The 20,869-nt window shown below is 32.4% G+C and overlaps 1 protein-coding gene across 3 annotated transcripts in view; it reads right to left on the reverse strand.

Moving 5' to 3' along the window:
• The window catches only part of Set2 (SET domain containing 2), a 136,726-nt gene that overhangs the window by 37,186 nt on the left and 78,671 nt on the right, over positions 1 to 20,869 (reverse strand). For all 3 annotated transcript variants that reach the window (XM_076495673.1, XM_076495675.1, XM_076495674.1), the window contains exons 12-14: positions 19,803 to 20,040; positions 17,400 to 17,514; positions 12,259 to 12,473 (exon numbers count right to left, since the gene is read on the reverse strand). In XM_076495673.1, the coding sequence (XP_076351788.1) occupies positions 12,259 to 12,473; positions 17,400 to 17,514; positions 19,803 to 20,040 (568 nt within the window). The remainder of the gene's footprint in view (positions 1 to 12,258; positions 12,474 to 17,399; positions 17,515 to 19,802; positions 20,041 to 20,869) is intronic.

Consider the following 20,869-nt stretch of genomic DNA (forward strand, 5'->3'; position numbering starts at 1 on the left):
ATATTTTTCATTTTTTTCTTATTCTTATTTTAACTTGGAAGAGCAGACACCTTCCCACATCTGTCTGTAGGCAGTGAAGGGTGATATAGATGTGTGATATTGTGGGCTTGAGTACCCACATATGACTTTCCTAATTTCTAATTTTCTAATATGAGACGAGCAAACTGGAGGTTAAGACTGATAGACAATGTATCCCCACTGCAATGTGGGTCCTAATTCTGCAGTCACCTCCAAAACCTAGGATACATTTTATAATCCCAGGCTGTAGCTTGTACTCCAGGATCCCTTTTAAAAATATGCAGCATATTTTGTTTCATGTTAATATGTTTTGTTTATGGCTTAAAAATTTATGAATATAATTAATCAGAAATTGAGGTTTGCTGTTTTTAATACAGTCCTTACTCATGATTTTGTTTATTCATTTAGCTTCATTTGGATGTAATTATTTAATTTCACTAAAATATACATATATACATACATACATACATAGACACACTATCAAAATTTAAAATGTTCATTTATTCAATTGAAATGAGTAGTTTCTTGACCAAAAAAATAACTTCTTGTAGTTCATTGCTTTACTTGTTCATAGGGACCTTCTTTAAAACAAGTATTTTAAAATGTTCAAGGCTATGGCTGTCAAATTACAATGTGGAGCCAATGGTTTATCTTTGTTACAATTTATTATGTCTCTGAGATGCTTTCAGGCACACTCGGCCAATAATCTACTGGCTTCTCCTATGTATCATTTCCCACAAGTGTACCCACAATGGAATATATGACAGATTTTTTATTGTTCAGTCATACTGATAATTAATATAAAAACTTGATACAGGAATCTGCACAGATGTTCTTCAGAATTCAATTTAAGCAAAGGTACTGTAGTATTTTCTATTACATGGGTAACTACACAAGTAATATTTGTATTTGTTGAGGTGAGTTTTGCATAAAATGAAATATTTGTCATTAGGATAAAAAGCAGGCATAGAATATTAACAGGTAAGTATCAGTATTGTAATTACATACTGTGATTAAGAAAAGAAAAACAAATGTTTTTTTTCAGATGGGTGTGTATACAAATATAAATTTATCAACACCTACACATTTGAATAAGATTACATTCAATCAAATGGCATAACACCTTAAAATTATTTGGAAAGTATTTTTATAATTCTTTAGAATGCTCACTGCTTGCTTTAGATATCATCATATTTGAGGCAATGAGATTCATTACCAAAATTTTGAATAATTCCATTTGAATAGTAATTAAGACAGTTTGTTCAAGATATATATTAAGATTTAGTATGTGGAATAAAATCAGTAAAAAAAAGTCCTATATGGAACTTTGTATTATTAAAATAAAACTTAATTCTAAGATTAAAAATCAGTCTAAACAGCATTTAATATATGGTACCTATCACGTAAATAAATTAAGAAAATTTCAAATAACATGACTATTATTTTACATATGGTACTTTTCTGAAAGTGCTTACATAAAGGCTTTAAATTCACTTGCATTTTATAGCCAGCACTGCTTTTGTGTGTCAAAAACACAAAAAATTCATTAAAAGATGTATGAACCAAAATAATTTTATTTGAAAACAAAATCTGAATAATCATTTGATAATGATACCTCTCATTTTTAACCACTAATCACTTATCCATTCAACCCAATAAATTCTCCTAACTTTCAGTGTAGAAGAAATTCTTTACTTTAAATTCAGTTTCCAATCTATCTCAATTTATTAGTGGTTATTGTCATACTAACAAATTTGTAAAACAAGGTATGAAAAATTACCTTAAATAAGTTGTAAGATTCCGGAAATTCAGCTTTCACATCACATAACAAAAATAAGCAAACAATGAAAAATTATTTTTCTGATCAAGTCAAAACCGATGAATGGAAATAACTGATTCTACGATCTAGAATAATTCTGAAAGGTTGAAAAGTGTTTATATTAGCAATCCAATAAGTTTCTTTTATTTCTCAATCTGCTTTATTTTTGAATTCTTTTTCAATACTGATGAGAGTAACAACATTAATGGAAAGACTGGGCTGGTTAAAGTGTTGAACAACAGGGGAGATTTTTTTCAGCGTTAATAGATGATTTATGGTTGTTGAAATGTTCTCTAAGAGTTGTTTGTGTGTCCAAGATATTGGCAATTGCATTTTTTGTACTGTACAAGTTAGTGTTTTTTCATTTCAAAAGTGATTTCTTTGGATATTTTAATGCACAATCAAAGAAACTTATACCAACATTCCTAATTTGCTTCTGAAGAAAGATCTACTGTTATGGGATTTTTATTAATTTCTATCAAGAATTCTTGAAAGTACATGTTTTTCTAACATCACGATTGTATTTTACAAGATACTGGTCACTTTGTAAAGGACAATTTTAAACTACTGGATATAGTAACATGACTGCATGTGTGCCCCATCTTTGCAATTCCTGCAAAGTTATTCAAACACCACTGAATGATAAGTGAAATGAAAATAAATATATATTGATATGTAAAGTTATGAGATTTAAGCCATTAAGACTAAACATTTGTGGTTCCTTGTTATATGTAATCATACTAGAACAAAAACTAAACATAATTTATACCTATTTCCTAATTTTTTACGGTAGCTACGAGGTCAGTCAAATTGATCAAACCTATACAGAGATACAAATAACAGCTAAAATATATTTATTTCTATATAAAAGTTTTTGATAATTATAAATATTTTGCATTTGAAATTTGGCAACTTTCTGATGTATAACAGTATTTTTAATCTTAAAATCGAAATCACTCTACATATTGAATGGTCAATGTTTGAAAAGAAAAATGCATGAGTAAATTATTACTTAAAAAATCTTAAATCTGAATAAAAAAAATCTGACAATTTCTGTATAATTGCTTCAAAATGTTTAATAAGCTGCACAATGTTGTGAGATATGTATACTGTATTAAAAGATATAGTGTGAAAACTAAAACAAGGACAAAATGATTATAAGGTTGGGAGCCCACAATGAGAGAGTTCGTTGCAAAGTATATAGAAGAAAAACATTTCAAAATATTTATTTTATCTTAATATATGATGGGACATGTCATTAAAGATCGATTTTAAAATTCTGCCATTAATATATTCATGATACTGTAAGAGATCGATCAATGGCAACACCAACTTCCACGATTATCGAAACATGTTTGGTTTTACATACAATTCAAGAATTTATTCTCTCTTTTGGTATAATGTATTTTAATGGCTTCATAGTTCTCATGAATATATTTTCATGCATTATAATAAATTAAGGCCCCGTTATGGTACATCTGAATTTTATTATTTATTTTATTGAAAGCAGTTCTTTCACCCTAATTTTTTAAATTATAAAAAGGGAAAACATAAAAAATCAATGGGTTCTGTTGTTAAACCAGTGATCATCAACAGTCACTAACATTTTTTTCTAGCCAATTATCACACGTGAGTATCAAAATTATAAAGAATGTTTATGAGAATACACTCACACTAAGATATTTGGCCAATGAACCATTTTTGGTATCTTTAGGCATTATTCTGATGCATCTTTCAGCTTAATGGGATTACCCAACTTTAAAACATCATGTTCAAATAAAAAATCATTTTTCTTTTCACATTAAGAAGTTTAATTTTTAAAAAAATATAAACACTGATAATACAGTAACAAATATTACATTAAAAAGGCAACACTTCCTAGAAACACATGCCAGCTTAATAGCTGATGTATCTTATGCTTTTGTCTTTTTCTTTTTTATGTCCATAAAGCTGGCAGGATTTATAGATTTGTAAGTGTCAAAATTTGCCAAAATACCCCAAAATTTTCAAGCCCTGAATCTGAATTTATCTTTTTTTTTTTCCATACTTAAGCAAATATTTTAGTGCTCAGGAACTATACACTGTTTGTTTTCAGAAAATATACATCAAATACAAAACTTCTCTGTTTCAGAAAAAGTACTGCTGGGATATTACTTGAGTAGCAATAATTTTATTTAAAATAAGTTTATGCTGGTTTACTACATTGATACTTATTAAACCTCTTACCACATCCAGAATTTCGTGAATGTACTTCATTATTATTTCAGTACATTAATAAAATTGGCATTGAAACACAGTTAATAAATCACTTTTAGTGATACAAGTTCTAAGTTCTTAATTTCATAAGGAAATATTTTTAAAAATCCTCAATTTCCCCTAGTGTGAGAATTGTTACTCTTGTTTTCTTGGTCTTCCCTCTTCTCTAATCATTATAACATAGTTATTACTCAGACAAAGCATAAATTTTATAGAAATAAACTAGAAAATCAAACCCCTCTTGCCACACCCACCTGCCACATCCACTCTATCACAAGTTGCCAATAGTTCCCTTTGAAATTTAATACTATATTATTAATGACCAACACAAAGACAGAGCTCTAATATATCAAATGATGTACTATGTTTTTTTCTGTACAAAGAATTGTCTAATTCATTTCCAGTCCAAAATTTATTCCCACAGGAAAAACATTCACAAGCTCAGCTGAATTTTTAACAGCTCTCATCTAATAGTTAGAGCCAGAAAAACATGACAGTTATTGGATACTGTCTGCTCTTTTATGTGTTGTTATTCTGCATTCATAAGGGCCTAATTCAATGAAATAAAAAATGTAGTAGTCCCATTACTATAAAATAGTTAAGATTAATCCAGTAAGTACTATAATTTTTGTTTCTCATGTGTATTCTTTATTTATTAGTATTTACTGAAATACACTAGACATGCTTGTGCATATAACAACTCTATATAGTAACATGACCTACACATTTGTCAAGTGATTAACAACTTTTGTGGTGGAATTATTAGCTATACAAACTAAACAACTGTAGTTTTCTGTTGGAATTTTCAGACATGCTAGAAAGTAAAAAATGGTAATTTAAATTTATTTGTTATTATTTTATAATGGTTATAAGCTGCATCAAAGTGACAGAATGCATAGAGTTAAGATAAGAGAAAATAACAGATAAAATATACAGTTCCATTGAAAAAAAAATGTTTGAAATTTACATAAGTGGTTTCAAAGGATAAGGAAATGAAATCTGGCAATTTGCAGATGAAGGAAAGTACTTTTAGTCTTAACACATAAATCACTTTGCACTAAGATGAGTAAACATAACTACTCAGTGTATTTACAGACCACATTTTATTAAAAATACTTAATTACAAATCTAACTTTCTAATCACAGAAGTCTTGTAATGTTTACTGAAATACTATAAATTTTGTGAAGATACATGGACTGCATTAAAAGTTATAGCACAGAAACTGTAACAGGTACAAAATGGTTATGGACGAGGTTGATTTGAGTGAGCCAGTATGAAAAAGAGTTAAGTTCCTTTTCAAGAATTAAATTTCACATCTATTTTCTTTTCAGGTATTGGTAATATCTAAAGCATCACCTTCATCAATCCATATCCACTAAAACTGCATATAGTAGATGTGTGGAAATATGTCACTAAAAGTAAAAAATAAATCAGGACAAAAAGTTTTGATATCACAGCTGTTACAACGTTTTCTGTAAAGATTGATGAGTTGGTTTGGTGTTTTATGGCACAAAGCAGCTGGTCTATCAGTGCCAAACATTTGGTAAAAAGTTAAAATTAAAGTAAATTTAGCAAAATTCATAAAAGGAAATTTAGGAAAAACAAAACAAACTTCAAAAACATAAATAGCATCAAAACCAATGTTTATATCCAGTCTATAGTGGTAAGATAAAAACTACAGTAATACAAGTAGGAAAGGACTTTCTGTAGCATAGTTGTAATTATCATAACTTGCCATGAAGACAAACAGGTAAGTTCAAAAACCACTATCATTCACCTGAAGTTGGCCTTTCCAGTTCTGGTTCTGAGTTATTTGACGTATGGCCATTTTCAGAAAATAAAGTAAAAAAGTTTTAAAAGACTTGCAGTAAAATTTTAATTATAACTCATCAGGATGACTAACGGGTAGTTTGAACAGCACTGTTAGTCACCTGAAGTTGGCCTTTCCAGTTCTGACTTCGAGTTATTTGACTTTACAGCCATTTTCTAATTTCAAAACAAATGAGATGGACTTCAATTCTTGAAAGGGAATCACATTAAAAAAGGTCTAATGTATAAATTAAAAAACTTAAATGGCATTAAAAAGATTAATGGCCTTAAAAAAAAACTAAAAACGATAGCAAGACAGTAAAATGTGGCTCATTGTGACCTGAGTGTTACACAGACAACACATTGGTGCATCAGTCCCAGATAAAAGAAAATGCTGAGTTAGAAAACTTTGACCAATGTGTAGTCTTAATTAGAACAACTTCCCCTTTCAGATCCTCATGGAAGCAAAATGGCCAAAGTCCAACCAATATAGGGCTTTACTTAGAAAAGCTTGTTTTCACATTTCTCGCTACAATTCAAGTGCCAACTGGCATAGAGCCAAGCCTTGAATACAGGACCATAGTTCATATATGGAATAGGCACAGCAGTGATAGTGCCAAAGAAGATAGATTTAGCTTTGGTGTCTGTGAGCTTGTTCCCATGAATACCAACATGGCCCGGTATCCAGAAAAACTGGATAGAAGTAGATGTGAACTAACATGAAGCTATTCCAGGGCCAGTAGAGAACTAAGCGAGTCAGTATAAATAGTGCAGTTTGAGTACTGCTTAGCTTCTATGTGATCCAGAAGAAGAGAAATGGTATACAGTTCAGCAGTGAACACAGAAGCTGTAGAGGGGATTCTGTGCCCAACCACCAAACCACAACAAACGATGGCAGAGCCCGCACAGTCACCTGATTTCGAACCATCTGTATAAACAGGAATGGAAGGATGGTTTAAAAGATGTTCAGCAAATAGCAGACAGTATTTCCAATCAGGAGTGTCTGCTTTTCTCAGATGACTTAAAGATAGGACACATTTGGGGACTGTAAGAAGCCATGGTAGGATGAGCTGACCAGTGGATACAGCAGTGTTTTCCATGAACAGACCCAATTCAACCAACTGTGTCTGGATACAAAAGCCAAAAGGAACAATACTAGATTGTCTGTTCTGAAAACGAATGGGCCACCAAGGAAGTAAAACACAACCTCAGGTGGAATGCTGTGGTAAGGAACAAAGTTTTAAAGCATACAGTGAAGAAAGTTGCAAAGGGTAGAGGTGTAAAGGAGGTTCACAAAACTATGCACAAGCCCTAGATGGGGCTGGTACAGAAAGCCCCCAGTGTAGAGCCAAAGGCTCCAATATGAATAGGGTCCAGCCTATTCAAGGTCAAGGTTCTGGCAGAGCCATTGACCAGAGATCCATAGTCGAGTTTCGATTGAATAAGAGCACGATATATCTTTAGCACAGAACATCGATCCTCTCCCTAAGTGGTGGAATACAGGATACGAAGGATGTTCAGTGCTCTTGTATATATGGCCCATTCTGCTTGTCAAAGCAACAGGATGACAGTTTGAAGGAATCTTAGGATCCTTCCAATGCTCTGAGAAATGTAGGACAATAGCCTGGTGCCAGACATCAGGAAAAACATTCTTCTGCCAGATCCAGTTAAAAACAATCAAAAGGACAGCAAGAGAAGTAGGAGATAGATGGTGCAGAATCTAGTAGTGTGCAATACCAGGTCCGACCAATAAAGTGCCAGCTTGAGTTCCACCAGGGTAAAGGGATGATTATATTCATCGAGACAATCAACTCAAAAGGAAAGAGGTGATTGCTCTGCCTGAGTCTTAATGGCTAAGAAGGTAAAAGAAGAAGCAGAAGTGCTAGATACCTGGCAAGAGCTATCACCTAGAGTAACAGCGATGGTCTGGGTATCAGCCATCAAAGAGCAAGATCAAGAGGGGGACAGAATTATATTGCCCACTGACCTTTCGTATCTTATCCCATATGACTTTGGAACTGGTGGCCGAAGATATGCTGGTTGTGAACTTAGCCCAAGATTCCTTCTGGCTTTGACATCACACCCACCAAGCATGTGCAAGGTCCTGCTGGAAAGCGATGTGGTGAGAGAGTGTGAAATATCTACGAAAAGTATCCCAGGCCTGTTATTGAGCCTTCTGTGCCAAGTGGCAGGCAGGATTCCATCACAGACGGGGGATATCGTGGAAAACATGTTGAGGTTTCAGGAATACATTGAGCAGCTGCTTGTATAATACAGTCAGTTACTGCTGCCACACAGTCTTCTATTGACAGCTTACAGACAATGGCAGGATCAAGTTCAGTAGGAGAAGTGAAAGAGGGCCAGTTTGCTTCATCTGGCATCCACTGGGATATGTGGGTCAGGTGGCATCAACCACAGCCAGTCTCTCTCAAAATTATAGGAAAATGATCACTGCCTCGTGGATTATTGTCAACCCTCCATGAAAAATGAAGAGAAAATGAAGCGGATTAAATTGAGAGATCAACAGAAGTAAAGGACTGACTAGGTGCATTAAAATAAGTAGAAGAACCAGTATTGAAAAGAGAGAGGTTGTGATCAGAGAGCACACACTCTACAAAGCGACCTCTCCTATCAATATCAGCACTTTTCCAGAGGGGGATGATGTCCATTAAAGTCCCCCAGGATTAAAAAGGGAAACAGTAACTATTCAATCACAGCATCAAGGTCTGATTGATCATAGGTCTCTCCAGGCAACAGGTAAAGAGAGCAAACAGTGATAGTAAGACTCAAGGAAATGAGGATGGCTACGGTCTCCAAGGGTGTGTCGAGTGACATAGACAGGGTGGGCACATGCTGATCAACCAACAGTGCCACCCATCCATGCACTTGTCCATCACACAGTCTGTCATTTCTGTACAAAGAAAACTGCCAAAAGGTAACTGTATCTGCAGGTTTCAGAAATGTTTCCTGTAAGGAGAGACATACAGGATGGAAGGAAGCAATCAGTGCTTTGATGTCGTCCAGATTAGAACGTAAACCTCGACGGTTCCATTGTATCAAGGTGGCATTTTATTTATGTGCAGGCAAATGGGGTGAAGAACCCTTCTGTTTTCAACCACATCTTTTTTCTTTACTGTCTTTATTCAAGGGAGGTCTCTTGACCTCCATGGATCCTGCCCTGGGTCAATTGTGCAGGTCATTGCTGTTGGAAGAGCATTCCAGCAATTGAGGATGTGAATGAATGATTGTTTTACATCTTGGGGTGGGAGAAGAAGATATACTCAAGGAGATGCTCATACCCAAAACAAAATAAGTGGATCTTGGTATTTACTGGAATGTATGTTAGGGACAGCAATGGGTGTTGACACTGATTCATCAACTTTTCTAACTATGGAGGTCAAAAGACTTTTCACCTGGTTTGAGAATGATTCTCTGGAGGCACAAAGAGATCTGTCTGCACTCCTTCTGAAGTAGTGGAATAAAGTGCAGCTGGATATGTCTAAGATGAAGTGGTGGACAGCAACTTTTGAGCCTCATAAGTAATGTTATGAATCATTTTCAAACCCTGCACCTCTTTTTCTTCCAACTATTTAGGCATTGTAATCCTTGCCCCTGCAACAAGCACACATCAGAGAATCACAACATGATGTCTTCGTGAGACTGAACCGTTGACAGGGGAAACATCTCAGAGGGTTTGGAATGTATGGGTGTTCCCTGCATTTAAGATAACCTGCTTTGATGGTGGCGGGTGGACGTGGTGATGTAAATGTCAGAATGAAGACATTTGTCAACATCATAATTCCATCTTTGAGAATGGAGATATGTCTCACTGCAGAAATTCCTTGGGGGGAGAAACCAGTGAGAATTTCTGACTCCAAAATGTCCTTCAAATCCTTCTCAACGATAACTCCTCATGATGAATTCAAAGTAGCATGAGGTGTAACCTCAATAGGTATATCCCCAATCACCTTTGAATTTGAAGAGGAGTTCACTGTGTTGAGATGTGGATGTTTCCACCAATATGTCACCAGATTGAAGCTTCTTTACTGACTTTGGAGAGCCAGCAAGTCCCTTCTGAATGAAAAAGGGAGACATTTGCCCTAAAGGTTTGTTTGAAACTGAATGTAGTATTAGAAAATGAGGTACAACAGGTGTTACAGATGTTGAAGATTGCTGTTCAGAAATTTCAAGGCTTGGTCGTTTACCTGTGGACTCTTTATTCACTATCTTATTTAAGTTTTTATTTGGAGGATCCATAATAAAAAATGGAATATTTCAGTGCCTACTGACCCCACCCACTATGGAGACCTATGATTGGATGCACTACAATGCCAAACAAGGACACTTCAGCAATGTCAAGGATTCGTGAGCACTATACTCAAACACCAGCATCAGATACAGTGTCCTCAACACCTGTTGAGAACATACAACACTGTTACTTGGTTTATCATAGCCCAAGTGGACCAGCCAACCGACCCAAGGGTGGCCACCCCAAGGCTACCTGTCTACAGGAATTCAAGGCCAAAGTGGTGTGTTAGGGATGGACCCCTCAACCATCAGTATTCTCTCCTCCCCTTCATTGGTCACCATGCACAGCAAATATGTGGGTGGATGTTTAGATCCCAGAAAAGGTAAACTGAAAGAACAGAACCTTCTCTGAGAAGTCCCCTCACCACGTACAGGAATCCACACCGAGGGGGTTCTGTAAAGAAACATGATTAGTCAAGAAAAGAGTGTAATTACAGTAAAACACCCTTATTTATTTGACAGATTATGCCTATATTTCAGTTGCATTCATTACAGCCTATTCTTTTAGTTAACCCAACTTGTATTATTTTGCAGTGTGATGAACATTCAATCTTTAACTTTTTAAATCATCTTTCTGAATTCAATTTTGAAATACCAATTTTTTTTCACACTCTGCTTTATTTTTTTTGAGATTTATTCAAATAGAATAGTGAGAAATGTAAGGTAAAAACAACCTTTCTTAATTCAGAGTATCTGCAAATTAAAAAAAATGCAAATTAGTCAAAGGCTAATTTTACACCAATTTCTTATTTGCATGTGAAACTAGTAATTACCCAATTATTAATAAATTATTTAGAAAATAAAAATATTTCAATGCCAGAAGAAGTTTGATATAATTAATTTGTAGTGTACATTAAAAATCTCAAAAATAAGTTTTATTTTGAACCAAATATGCATGGGTTCAGTCCAATAAACTGACACTGTACTGATGAAGGAATATTGATTGTATTGCATGCTTACCAAGTGTATCTACATAAAAGTCTTTAAGTAAGACACAAAAATCTATTGTACAAAAAAAATCAGATAAAGTACAAATGTATTTCTAGTAAAGGTATGCTTATGAATTGTCAACATCAGCCTCACTCAGACTCTTGACGAGTCAGAGAGTGAGGTGATGTTTATGTGTAGAATAAAAATACTCCTATCCATTGTACAGTTTGCACAGTGCACTTGCATAACTTCTTGAGCCTCCAAAATGCATATCTATAGTTTTTCATTTATAATGTACCTAGTATTTACTCTTCTCTGTCACCATCTGTTGCTAAATTTTCAATGAAAAGCAAAATGAATATTTGATAACTTTAACATCAAATACATAAAATCATGCTGAATGGTCAACTATAAAAGGTTATTCCTTGCACACTTCAACTATCACCTGTGCCCATGGGGTTAAATTAAACTGAACTTTTGTTTGTGTTATTTTCAGTAAAATGTAATATTACACATTTTTTATTACTTTTCTGTATTTTTATGGATCTTTTACATATTTTTAAATCATCTATACCATAACTTTATTAGTATATAATGTTTATAAATTTGACTGGGACTTTGTATATTCTAAAAGAATGTTACTGTGCTATTTGTCTTTTTAATCCACTGTGAATATAAATCATTGATTTATGACAACTGCTGTATCATTCTTGCAAGAGACATGATATTTTTTTAGGTCTTGTTCTACACCAATGAGAATACATATTATTAATTCATGGCAGCTGTTGTACTAACTCTTGCAGGATGTATGATATTTTTAGGTACTTTTTTATGTGAAGAAACTTTAAGAATATGACTCCTGATGTATAATTTGTTTACCAATAAAAAACTACAATAATTTTGTTTTGATAAAATTTATGTTATTATTAGAAACACACTATTAATCATATGTTAGGTGTATTAACAAACAAAATTACAAACTTTATTTATTTTTACCATCTTTTTATGTTCTAGAATTATCATCATTTTGTTATTAAATTTTCATATTTTCAAAATAAAAAATCAAAACTAAAAACAATACTACATTATTAATATCTCTTGAAATTTTGGAGCTTACCAGGTACAGGACCTTGATAAAATCCTGCATTCATGTCAAAAAATGGTGCATAGGAAGCTGATGTGTTATCATAACCATAAGTTAATCCTGGTGCAAAATTAATAAGCTCTTGCTGTTTCCTTAATGCCTCCTCATGGTCTTTTTGCTGGATTTCCATAGCAAACAACTGTCTTCGTTCTTCTTTGCTCATGGAAGGTGTAGGAAGAAGTGGTCCCCTTTAGCAAGAGCAAGAAAAAGAAGTAAAAAACTGAGGGGAAAGGTCATAGATAAATTTAGAATTTCTGATTAAGCCTTTGAAACACAACTCATTAAGGATCATTGTACCTAATCCAGTATTTGAATTATTAATTTGAAACATTTGAGAAATGTTCTCAAAGATAGTGTACAATTTAAATTAATGAATATTCCTTTTTTAAAAATCTAATCACAACTTATTTATAAGAATATTTTGACATGTTTGGAGAACAATTCTTAGATTAAAAATTAATAAAAAAACAATATATGTTTATGAAAATACATTTTAATATTATTAATAATAATTTTAGCAGCAGCTAATTCATATCACAGAACTGAAGTAAAATCATACATTTAATCTGTCAAAAGTGGTAGCTAAAATTACTGTGATTTTAACCTTTGCACATAAAAACAAATATATTCATTCAAGATCACTTTTGAAAACGCTATGTTTTTTTCTTCAGTTAGTTAATGCATTGATGAAAAAGTTTCACCAATCTAAGACTGCTTTAATTCTGTTATTAGACAAGTTGAGCAAAGCAGGTGATTAAATTTGTTTTTATGACCTATTACTTTGTGCTAGACAGGTTGCATAAAGTTTAGTCAATAAAATGGATGTAGAAAAGAAAGAACAAAAAGAAGCTGTTATTTCTAGTATATAATGGATAAATCTCTAAAGACAGCAAATGCACCTGCTAAAATTTAGCTTGTAATATATTAGGCAATACTTTTGATCACATTGTGTATGTTTAATTTTTTGACAATAGTAAATAACAATAAAAGGATTTAAAATCATAGTGAATGTTACACAATACATTAAAGGCAAATTTGTATAAAATTATCTGATGAAAAGCTAGAATAAACAAAGGCTTTACAACATAAATGAGTAACTGGGGTATCAAATTACCTAAACACTTAAAGAAACTGATATCTCAATTTTTCAATGATTTATTTTACCATTACTGCTATAACATAATACTTGTCACTATGCTTCAGGAAATATTTTAAAGGCTTAGGTCATCACTTTGTTTATTAATCTAACATGCTGATGTTGGGAAATGAAGTTTACACATGCCTACTTTGCAAAACATTTCTTGTCAAATGTTGAGTGTTTGTGGCTTACTCTGTTTTTGTACAGAAAACAAAATACTTATTTACAGTTATACTTGTCATAAGACATTGGTATTAGACCTATTATTATATTTTTAAACACTACATTATTTACCTAGTTCTTAAGGATTTTCAAAAATTAGAAGAGTGTATATTAATAGTATTCCAACTACCTTATATCTGTCATATCTAATAATGATGACACAAACAGCTTATAAAAAGGCTGTTTCAATCAATAAAAAATGTATTCATTGGATGATGAACAATCACAAACAGATTTGATTTAACCTTACTGGGAAAATTATGTTTAAATTCAAATACAACTTATCTTCCAGAATGCACCCCATTAAAACAAATTGGAAGCAAAGAGTCAGATACATCTACAAATCCCATTAGATTGAGGAAAAAAATAAACAGAACTGTGAACCTGTAGTACAGAGGAATGACCCAAAACAATGAGCAAATGAGTTTGCACATTATTAGTGAAATCATACAACTACATGCTTAAAAGATAGAAAATTAAAACTTTGTATGTTAGTGTACGTCCATTTTTTTAAACTAAAAGAGAAACAAAGGCCTGGAATTTGTCAAATATCAAGAACTGTTTAATCTTTACTGGATGAACAAAAAAGTGAATTATAATTGGATCAGTCATAAATATATAGCCTAAAACTTATAGAAAAAGAACTACTTGAAATTTAATGAATAAATTTATGACCAGAATAAAGATTAAATCAGTCATAATATGCAAACATAAAAACTTGTCCTTTCTCACCAACTTAATAAAATAAGAACAGAAAAAACCTTCCTATTATTAGCACTAATGAGAACTGATGTACTAAAGAAACACTGAATTCAAAGATAGTGCTAGCTTTTGTCTTGCAATTCTCTTTAGATAAACATCAAATGATAACTATATATAGTTCATTTATAAGAAGCTGCTAAGAGAAACATAACAAATGTTAAACAAGTATGAAAGAACTGAAAAAAGATTATACAGTTTTATGTCACAATAGGAGAAATTACTTTTAAAACCAATTTTTTTATATTATTTTTTGTTATAAACTTCAAAGTGGCTAAAAATCAGAAATTTTATTTATTATTACATTTATATTGTACAGAGATTTTCAAGATAAATATGTAAAACATGTTTCAAAATGCACCCATATTTCACAAATTATAAGGAAAAACAGTCCAAATACAAAAATGAGTGTGTATGTTTAACTTTTGAGATTACTCACAAACATTTAAAACCATAAAATACCAAATGTCACACTGTTACATTTAAATGCTCAAAAATATATGCACACCATGACTAATTACAGTTTCCTAAGTAGGAGGATACAGCTAACTCTGTATATATTTATCTTTACCATGAAACTGTCTGTATCTCAATCTCTTTCTGGATGTCTATAATAGAAAAAATCCCAACTTTCCAACCTCCTTTATCCCATTTTTATTAATTTGGTATATTTCAGTTTCTCCCTTGATATGTTTTAGTGCCAACAAGTGATAAACATGAGAACTGTCTCTCCAACTCCATGAAACTAACAAAATAAGTTATGTATTGCACTGGTGGATTGGTAAGTATTGATAATATTCTACACTTGAATAGTAGAATATAACATTCAATTTTTTGCTTTAATATCATGTAATGCAGTGAATAATGTATGGTTGCACAACTATCAATGGATGAGCATAGGTTAAAAAAAAATTGTATTTTGCAACACTGAATAAACAAGTACTACATATGGAAGATACTACTCAATAAATTAATTTAACAGTTAGTAATGATTCAAACCATGTTTTATATCATTTGGGCAGTATTCAACAAACTGGTTAATTACACAGTAACTATCCAATCTGTATTAATTAAAGGGGCTTGCAAATTTGGTTTTTTATAACAGATTTTCCACAATTCAGTTTCGCAAATATATTTTTATAAATCAGGAACACAAAACTGTTACTTATATCAGATTAATATTTTGTTTGTTACAATTAATGTTTTTGTATTATTATATTTAGGTTTTAAAATGATCGATAAGACTCTCAAGTTGCAATTGGCTTAGAGAAATCTGTAGTCAGTGGTTGTCAACATTTTAAGCATAAAAAAGTTACCCAATTTTAAGTCTGTATGTGATGGAGAAACATTACTGTCAAACACATAAAAACTTCAAGAGAATAAAACCATCTCAGACCTGCGATATTATTCGAGGAAGTATGATAAAAAAAAGATACACCAGAAATTAATAATCCATATTTAGAAAAAGAAACATTGCAGTATGGCAGTTAAGAGTTGACACATTTCTACTCCTCTGTAATTTTATGCACAGGTTTTCTGTACTTTATTAAGTTTACACTTGTTTGTTTGTTTCACATGTTTGCAAAAAGGATTACATGTATGAACTGTCCTAATTTTTAAGTGACAGTTTTCATAAAAGACAGCTAATCAACAGTTGCCACTGCCAATTCTTGAGCTACTCTAATCAGATAGTGGGAATTTGTCTGGCACTCTTATCTTGAACTTAAGGTTTAACAGTGGGGAACACAATTTTGAAACAATACAACATACACCACAGAACTCAGTCTCACATGCTTATCACTAAGCCACATCATGACCTAAGATTACATATCACAGAGTCCATTTAAGAGGTTGTGCACTTGCTTTTGGCCAAGATTTTGTGTTGTCTCTAGCATGGGGTGTGAATCATACTCCAGTGAAAGAGTGATAAAAGGTTTTTCACAAGCTGGTGTGAGTTGAAAGGTAATTTTTGAAATATGTATAATAAATGTGGTTACTTACATAGGTAATGTAGGAATGTAGTATAATATAAACACAGGGCTTCGGGTGACAAAAACTATAGTATAGACAGAATATTCTCTGTCATTCCTACAAGTACACATTTTCCCACACTATTTCAGCAGTTAAAAAGTTCAAACAACAGAAGAAGCTGGTCAATCAGTACTGTAGGACACAATATATTCTTGGTAAATAAAATCTCATATTCTGCTTACAATCTTGAGTTTGAGTCTCTTTGCCCTTGTTCAATCTGCACAAAATCAAATTTTGAGCCTCCCATCTTGTAGACTTAATACACACCTGCTAACTCTGAATACAAAACCAATGGAAAATGTACATAAGTATCTTTGACAATGACTGTCAATAACAATGTCATACCATTAATTACAAAAAAGATAATTAATACAAGAAACCCACTTCTCTTCATATTTAAAAACAATACAACTACAATTACACTTCAAATATTTTATGGCCATTCTTCGTATCTTGCCACCTGTTTATATTTTCCAGCCTATCTTTTCATCATGTAAAGACTTAGATGAATTATAATTGTCATCAGTAGAGCATGGCTAACCTTACATGCTTCAATCAACAAGTTTTAGTCATGACATTTTATATTCTGAACTTTTCTACCCTCAATTCATACATTCCCATGTATATCAAAGACTCAAGCCTGTGAATGGATATTTGTTATAATTCCAATAAATCATTGATGATGTACTTGTTCTACATTTTATGTTTATACCTGGGATTTTTCCACCAAACTACTATATGCAACAATAGAAAGTCATTGCAGTTATGATTTTGATATTGTTTTGTAACTTTAAGGTATATTAAACAACTGGAACAAGAAATTTTATTCAGTGACAAGTACTCTTTACAGAACATGAAAGTTTTGAGGAAGATGCTAAAGACCTGGTTTGAAAAAGTGATAACGCCATTTGTTATTTTGAGATAACAATTCAGCGTAGAAACATTATGACATGAGCAAACATACCTTTTTGGTTTGTCCTGAAAATCGTCATTTCTTCTATTTCCTTTTGATCGTCGTCTGTCATCTTTTCTTTCAGGAGAGATGGAAGATCTCCTGCGTTCACTCCTATGTGACTCATCTATTAAATTATAAAATGTGTTGCTGTTTGTAAAAGATAATACAGAAACCCAGCAACAATTTAACATGTTCCTGAACTAAAAATGCAATTCCAATCATACTTACCTCTGCTGACAATATAGCTATTCTTCGACATCAGCTTTGCCTACCTAAGCATTGGTCTCACATATTCCAGTCTTTTATACCTCATTTAAATGTCCCTTGGCAATATCTAATTTGCAAACTACTCCACCCCCGTCGACGTACTCTCTAACCTGGTGCTATGTAAAGCACCTCATTTAGGTAATATAATCACTTTATCAAGACTTACACTGGCTCTTAGTAGGGGAAGCAGGGAAGGAGAGTGTCAGCAGAGGTAAGTATGATTGGAAACACATTTTCAGTTTAGGAAAATGTTAACTTCCAAGATATACTTACCATTCGCTGATACTAATGTTGGAATACCACACTGAGAAGATAGAGAGCCCAAAGCAAGCATGATTCATACAGAAAGCATCTGCAGGAGTGCTTTCTGTGCTCACATAGTCAACATATCTAAAGAAATTATGAACTCCAGTGTGAAGCATGATAAATTGATTTTACTTACTTCATTGTATGACCAAATGGACCCTGTGACCATCTGGCTACTTCACAGATAACCATGATGTTATTGTCATTGTAACATTATTTCAACTAACATGCATTGCATTATCAAGGATGTTATCATAATAAAGCATCTGCATTGTCTAAACCTTCAAGTACAAGGTGAGTAAATGTTTCTATGTGTACTGTTAGAATACACAGATCACTTGAAAACCATGTTAATCCTAATTCACAAGCTCGTAAATCAAGAAATGGTGTTATACCATTGATTGCATTAACCCAAAAATGCATATATGAATTTGCATAAATCGAGAACTACCTGCCTATATTTATTATTGGACCCCAACCTATAGCCACAGACTGCTGTGCTTCACCCTACCATGATCACAATAAGAAAGTGAGCAACAATGAATTGGACAACCTCTTTCCTCTACCTGAAGAAATCATGTATGCAGTACTCAACCAAAGGATTGGTTGGTTGGTTGAATTGGTGTTTTATGGCACAAAACAGCTAGGCTATCTGTGCCAAACATCCGGTAAAGAGTTAAAATTAAATTTAGTAAAATTCATAAAAGGAAATTATCGTAAAACAAAACAAAGCTAAAAAAACAAACATAAATAGCATAAAACCAATGTTTTCATCTAGTTTACAAAGTTAAGAGAAAAACTACAGTAATACAAGTTGGCGAGGACTTTCTGTAGCATAACTGTAATTATCACAACTCACCAGGTAAGTACAAAAACCACTGTCAGTCACTTGACGTTGGCCTTGACATTGGTCTATTTTTTAAATTATAATTACACTGAAATCCAGAAGACAGTGCAAAAATCATAATCCACATTTGGATAACACATAACACTTTGTTAAGAAAAGTGATTACATTATCTAAGTGAGATGTTCCTATACAACAACAAGAATGAAGATACACTGGCAAAGGTGGAGAAGTGTGGGAATTAGATACTGCTAAGGGCATTTAAAGAGGTATAAAAGACTTGATCGTGGGAAACCAATGCTTAGATAAGCAAAGCTGATGTCAAAGAACATCTACATTGTCAGTGGATAGTAGGCATCTTTTGGAAAACAACACACAAATTTTTTTTCTATACAATTATAAACTATAAAACCATACAGTAATCATGTAAATGGGTGACAAAAGGGTGGAAAGCAAAGTAGTCACTAACACATATGCCTTAAATGCTTTGAATGCATCTTTTATAAATGAATGACATAAAATTTATATTAACATCTGGTCATCAATCAAAATACATCACTGTTAGCTGTTTAAAATTACTTTCTAGACAGTTAGTGATTCAAAATATGACTTCAGCATTAAATCAGTACTGAAAGCTTTAGAATAATTAGCATATATTTGCATCTGTTGATAAAGAAATGACACAAACTGTTAAAGTAATAATGGACTTTTAAGTGCAAGAAGATATATATATGTGTATATATATACACACACACACAGAAATATTACTTATTTCTTACATTTCTTTTTCTTATTACTTTTCACATCTAAGTTTCTTAATCAAACTCTAAAAAATGACACTGTCAAAAAGGTTTAATGTATGTTACTTGTATAGAACAATCAAATGATTTACTTCATACTTTATAACTCGAGTAAAATAAAAGGTACTTATAATAAATTATTTCCACAAAATTAGATTCTATTAAAGTTATGACACTGAATAATTATAACATACTTTTGTATCTATCTCGATTATGTCTTCCCCTGTCTTTGTATCCTCTGTCTCTGTCAGGACTATAGTCACGTCTTCTGTCTCTCTCCCAGGATCGTTCTCTTGAATGAGATCTTTCCCTGCGATGTTCTCGCTCATAATTCCTTGAGTCACGATGATCTCTTTCTCGATCTCGACGATCAGCTTCTCTTTCATCTTCACGTCTCTTCTGCTGTTCAAGTCTGGGGATTCGAAACACTTCCTAAAAATGTTAAGATACATATTTTTTTAAACAAAAAAGAAGTACCAATACAACAAAAATATTATTTTCTGAACATATCATCTGAAGCAACAAAACTGAACTAACAACTGAAAATAAATTTAAAATCTAAACAGTATAAATCACAACTTTCTGGCCATTTTACATTTAAAATCCCCCCTCAAAAAAAAACAACAAAAAACGTATTTCATAATCTGTTTATAAAATATTTTTTCCTTATATAGTTTTTAAAATTTTCTCACTTCTTTACTTGTTTGGTTTATAAGCAGCAAACCTGAGTTGTGTAATAGCAATTCTTGCTGGTTATCATTCATTCCTATACTGTCATTCTGTTAGGTTTATTTCCTTACAAACTTTCAATGCTACATTTTCCTAACTTTAAATCAGTTTTTTTTAACTAAGAGAATTAATGTGTGACAATGCAGTATTACTTAAACTGCACCTAACTGAAGAATAGTTTCTTAAAACTTTCTTTGGAAAAATAATTTTACAAAACAAACAACATAATTGTTAAAATTACAAAAACCACATGGAAATCTTCCATATATGAGATTTGGAATATTTTAAAGTGAAGTTATTCATTTTCGTTTCTATATCACACACATAAAATTTGTTTATAATACTTAATGTTGTGATAAATCTGTAAACTTCTTTTGTTTAGATTATTTTGCTCTTTTATTTGTACAAACCTAAACACTGGTTACTTGCACTAACTGTCCCTAATTTAAGCTAACAGACTAAGAGGAAATAGTCTGTTAACATCATCTGCTAGCAAATTTTAGACTACTTTAATTGAATAATGGGATTTGAA

The sequence above is a fragment of the Tachypleus tridentatus genome, chromosome 3, assembly GCF_004210375.1.
Source record: "Tachypleus tridentatus isolate NWPU-2018 chromosome 3, ASM421037v1, whole genome shotgun sequence".
In the NCBI taxonomy this organism is placed as follows: domain Eukaryota; kingdom Metazoa; phylum Arthropoda; class Merostomata; order Xiphosura; family Limulidae; genus Tachypleus; species Tachypleus tridentatus.